This window comes from Aphanomyces astaci, assembly GCF_000520075.1.
Source record: "Aphanomyces astaci strain APO3 unplaced genomic scaffold supercont1.234, whole genome shotgun sequence".
NCBI classification, from domain to species: domain Eukaryota; phylum Oomycota; class Saprolegniomycetes; order Saprolegniales; family Verrucalvaceae; genus Aphanomyces; species Aphanomyces astaci.
The window spans coordinates 6,070-11,435 of record NW_009798497.1 but is presented as its reverse complement, the minus strand read 5'-3'; the positions used below and the strand labels follow the sequence as shown (position 1 = coordinate 11,435).

General features: G+C 47.0%; 2 protein-coding genes across 2 annotated transcripts; both read left to right on the top strand.

The window, feature by feature from the left end:
• Positions 1-168: 168 nt before the first annotated feature.
• On the top strand, positions 169-708 carry H257_18833 (hypothetical protein; the record flags this gene model as incomplete). The annotated part of the gene is made up of 2 exons (XM_009847960.1): positions 169-493; positions 584-708. The coding sequence occupies 2 exons, from the start codon at positions 169-171 to the stop codon at positions 706-708; spliced, it is 450 nt and encodes a 149-aa protein (XP_009846262.1).
• A 3,226-nt stretch (positions 709-3,934) lies between these two features.
• Positions 3,935-4,872, top strand: H257_18832 (hypothetical protein; the record flags this gene model as incomplete). The annotated part of the gene is made up of 3 exons (XM_009847959.1): positions 3,935-3,962; positions 4,053-4,264; positions 4,321-4,872. 3 exons carry the CDS (start codon positions 3,935-3,937, stop codon positions 4,870-4,872), a joined length of 792 nt encoding a protein of 263 aa, XP_009846261.1.
• Between the last annotated feature and the right edge of the window lie 494 nt (positions 4,873-5,366).

Genomic DNA, 5,366 nt, shown 5'->3' with positions numbered 1-5,366 from the left:
GAGGTCGGCATGGCAGCCACACTTGCCAAGCACTTTCCACAACTCAGTGGAACCCGACTCAATACGACAAGAAAGAAGGTGTATGGGTGGCTCAAGCATCGTGCTCACATAAGGGTAAAGGCTACTAATCGACGAACTTATGACCATTTGTGCTCGCGTGACTTGGGCATGGCAACAACACTTCCCAGGGAGTACGAAGAACAACTTGCTCGGTGGGTAAACTCCATGCGTCAAGACGGCGATCCAGTGACACCGCAGATGATCCAAATCATGGCGTTGGAGACCGCTATTGACACCGGCCTGGATGAAGCCAGCGTCACCGCGAGTTGGCAGTGGCTGCGTGGATTTAAAAGACGCTTCAAGCTGTCGTGGCGTGCCCTCACCAGGTCCGGTGAAGGGGACTGTGACGCAGCGTTAGCCAAGTTCTCTGCGCGGGCTGCCGAGTTGGTCCGTGAGCACGTTCAAGTTGCAAGCCCCGAAGCGTCCAACACTGGTACGATGGATTACTAACTGTGGACTGGGTTGCCAGAGTCTATTATTATGAATGGATTTGGGAAGTGCAAGCTGGTCTCAAAGGTCACAGAAGCCATCGAAAGTGAGGAAGAGTTTGTGTCTCCGAAGATGATGTCCGACCTGGTGTCGATATCTGGTGTGGACGAAACGATTGATCCAACTGATGACATCGACAATAGTGTTCAACTTCTCTAAAAATAAGTACCTGGTTCTAGTATTGGGATAAGTCAGAATTATAACTGTCAGACTTGAGGTACCTGTGCAGAATAGATAAACCTCTATATGAATCGGGTGTCATGTGTGATGTGCTTGTATTAAGTTTTTGTATACCTAAATGGACATATTTTTCCAAGAGCTCAAACGTCGTGTGGTTGTGAAATATCACCCACCTAAAAGGACATAGATTATACGGTAGCTACGTGATACAGTGCGAGCCAAAAATGAGAGAACACTTACATTTTTTGTGATATCTCATCAACCAATGGGAGTTAAGCGATGCTGTTTGGTTATGATGTGTGAACGAATATTCTCGAAAAGTGATTATGGCTATCGAACTGGAATTCGCTTGATTTCGATGACCTCACATACAATTCAAAAATAATGGACGGCGACAAAAGTAAGGAACAAAAATACATACAAAAACTAAGATAAAGAATGACGGTATATTGAAGAATGATGGTCAATAGTGTGTCTTATCGCCTTTTTTGCAAATAACTTCCATGCATCTGCCGTCCATGGTGCCAATGAGCTTTCGAATGAACTCTATAGAGATGGCGTCCCATTCACTTTGAATATCATCCCGAAGGTCGACGACATTTCTGTACTGCTTGCCATGCCCGTAAACATGGCGGGACATTGCAGCCCAAATGTTTTCGATTGGATTCAGTTCAGGAGAGCGCGCGGGTCATGGCATAACGGAGTGGTGTTGCTCGTGAAAAAAGTCCATTGTTTCATGGGAAACATGAATGGATGCATTGTCTTGCTGAAAGACAAAATCAGCACCATAGTTTAAGTGGGCAAATGGCAGTAAATACTCTGAAAGAGTATAGATGTAGTGGCAGGACGACTGCTTACCACTAAGAAACGCGAATTTGCTCTTTCCTTCCCACGCAATGCAACCCCAAACCATCACTGAACCGCCGCCTTGTTGCCGTGTCACGGCTTGTTTCGCGGGTTGTCAAATATCGCGCCAGTACTGCTTAAAACCATCCCGGGCCATCCAGGTTGAACTTCTTTTCGTCCGAAAACACGACGGACTTCCACTCTTCGGTTCTGCAACGCGCCATGGCCCAGTCGAATCTCGCGGCTTTGCGTTGGGGTGTAAGATCCAGGGTTTTCTCCATCATGGAGTACTCGAGAAAGTCGCATCGTTGAACTTCGCGTTGAGCGGTCCTTTTAGAGCAAGGTAGGTTCAAGTCGGCACGGATTTGGACGGCGCTTGACGCGCCGGTGGTGGCTGCTTTGAGGAGCTGACGTCGGTGGCGATCGGAAAGCTGCAGTGGTCTGCCTCGAGGTTTTGGTTGGCGTCTGGGACGTAAGCATCGTGAAACGACGCTGAGTGGTCGGCTCCTGCCTCGCGCAGTCCTCGGATTCGACCGCGTTCTTCGTCAGTGACTTTTTGACGTGTTTTCATATACAAAAGTGAAGTGAAATTGACAGGACTAAACGGATTACAAACATTCTGCAAAATACCGTCATTCTTTATCTTAGTTTTTGTATGTATTTTTGTTCCTTACTTTTGTCGCCGTCCATTATTTTTGAATTGTATGTGAGGTCATCGAAATCAAGCGAATTCCAGTTCGATAGCTATAATCACTTTTCGAGAATATTCGTCCACACATCATATCCAAACAGCATCGCTTAACTCCCATTGGTTGATGAGATATCACAAAAAATGCAAGTGTTCTCTCATTTTTGGCGCGCAGTGTACATGGAAGTACTCACTTTAGAGCCATTGCTACCACAAACAAAGAAGCAGCAGGTGTATTGCTCCTCGTAACTAATGGATGGCCTCCACTATGCCGCTACTGTTGTGATCCACAACAATGAATTAAAATGTGATTGCATTTTTTTACGCTGACTAATTAAATTCATGTAAACTTTTATTGCTAATTGCGAAATGCATGCAATTATATTTTCGATCAAATTATTTTGCATATTAGTTTAATCTAATACAAACATCAAGGTTTTAATGAGTGTCATGAATTGGTTCACCTCAAAAATCGTGAGGATAAAGCTCAAAACATTTAATTTCGATTCAAATCTGAAATGAAGTCCAATCATGCTCAAGGATCCGTCAAAAAAATGGTCGCGTTTTATCTTCTCTTGTGGTGCTATCAGCATTAAAATAATGGTTCTCGTTCTCGAATTACTGGAATTTGAAGTCATGGCCAAAACTTGACCAAAAACAGTGTCAATAATTGATGCATTACCTTACCATTATTAAGACATTTCATCTGCGCCTCTCGCGGAGGAATGTCTTAACAGTCCCTGAGGGCATCGGAGGAACTTCTACTCGATTGGCTGGGCCAATTTCCTCGATTTTTGAAGTCTCGGACTCGCCTGAGCAAGCACTTTAAAGTACAGAGTCATTTACACTCCGGAATGCCATATCCCTCACAATACGATGTGATTCAGGCTTCATTTTCCAAAAAAAAACGTCATTGAAATTTGATTACTTCTGAAACACTATATCAACATTGAAAGAAGGTTTCAAATCATTTTTATATTTTCGAGGTCAGTTCAACCTCTATATATTAATGGCATGCATGTATCGAAATAGTCGCTCAAAATGCACTAAATTTCACTCTTTTTGGGCTATCTTTCGCATTTCTGCACCAATTTGCGTCAAATAGAGCGCAAAATGACGGCTGTGATTGGGCCTATCGATTCCCACCAATTTCACGTTTCACGGTAAACCAAAATTCCTGTGTCGTGCATGGACGCGGGGGTCATAGCGCGGACGAAGAAATTCGTGGAGAAGCTGGACATTCTTTGGCTTCAAGCATCCCTTCGTGAGAAAGATGCTCTGACGTCTCGCTGGATTGCTTGGGCATGGTGCCCGCACAGTCAAGGCTGTCATGGTCGAGTTCTTGGCCACAGGGGACCTGTCGGTCTCGCGTCGGCCATCCAACACGACGAATCACCAATCCAGGGTTCCCAACACCCGAGCTGTGCGCGCCTTGGTCAAGCGTTTCATCCGTGACCACTGTGTTACACGCACCAGGATCGTGGTTAAGGACGTCCTCGCCGTGCTTTAAGACAACCACTGTGTGACTGTGGATGCAGATCAACCAAAGGACTATTCAGCGTGCTTGCGAGCTGTTCAGATCTTCCTCGCGAAAGAGGATATGCGAACGCGAAGCAGACATACCGTGTGTCGAAGGCACACGAGCAAGCTCGGGACGCATACGTTGAGATCATGGTTCCCACTGTGACGAGCGCCCCGCGTAGACTTGTCGTTACCTGGATGAAAGCTTCATCCATCACCACTACAGTACAGCCGACACGCCGACAGCTTGTTCGATCCCACGGACCAGGCCACAGCAAGGGTCGACGGTACTGCTTTGTCGCGGCGATTCTGGACGACAGATCTGACATGGCTCATCTGTTGGGACTGGACATTTTCGTCGGCGGTAAGAAGAACGGTAAAGACATCAAGGATTACCATTCGATGTTCAACCATGATTACTTTGTCGACTGGATTGGAAAATTGATCGATGAGGTCGAGGAACTGGGCTGGTCGTCCGCCGTATTTGTCATGGACAACGCGAAGTACCACAAGGGGAAGCCCAAGACAACCCAAAGGGGACGTGGCACAAGCAAGCCTTGTACCAAGCGTGCGTGGACTTGATCATCGCCGACGCCTCACCGACCGACCTCAAGACAACCATTTGGAAGCATTTGGACGAGGATGTCCTACCTGTTGTGTGTGAGATGGCCAAGGCTCGTGGACATCATGTCGTGTACTCAGCTCCAGGATTTTCGGAGCTGGTCATACCTGTTGTGTGTGAGATGGCCAAGGCTCGTGGACATCATGTCGTGTACTCAGCTCCAGGATTTTCGGAGCTGCAACCAATCGAAATGGTATGGGCCAACGTCAAGGGCACAGTTGGACGGCAGTACACCTCGACTACGACCTTCCAAGACGTCCGCGATCGTCTCGAGCGTGCGTTTTATGAGCTGGACTCCAACGTCATCCACAGCACGGTTGCAGCGTCGACGGCAAAGCTCCTGGGGCTTAACTGTGCTCCCCGTACAGCTGAAACTGAGGATACCCCCGAGCAAGATAGTGACAGCGACATCTGCACCGACGCTTCGTCATCAAGCGCCTCCAGTTCCAGCGACGTGGATTATTAGGACGCTCTCTCGATCGATTGATTACTCGTAAAATGTTATACACATTAGATTTTGCATGGTTCACAAGTGCCGCAACAATTAAATTTATTGCAGCCTCTGTAATATAGTTATAAGTTTTAAAGAGGGAGCACAGGTTCCCTCAATGCCCTCGCGGACTATAAACAAATGATAATCCAAACTCAATTAACCGCGAGGGCCGATACTAGAACCACATATTGTGGAACTGCTTCGCCAATTGTAACGCACCTTCTCGACCAGTGGTGGTGTGTAATTTTCGGTTTTTACGTCGCTCAACGCTTCATACCCGTGCTTCGACCGATCTTCTTCGAAATTCGGTCCTCGTCTTCGTACATATGTATGCAGCCCTGTTATCCGGATTCCCCTGGGGAGGGATATATCCTTGCGAAAATAATCCGGGGATGCCGGGCATCGAACCGACGACATTTGAGTTAAGAAAAACCGATGCGCTACCACTGAGCTACTACCTCTAGCCG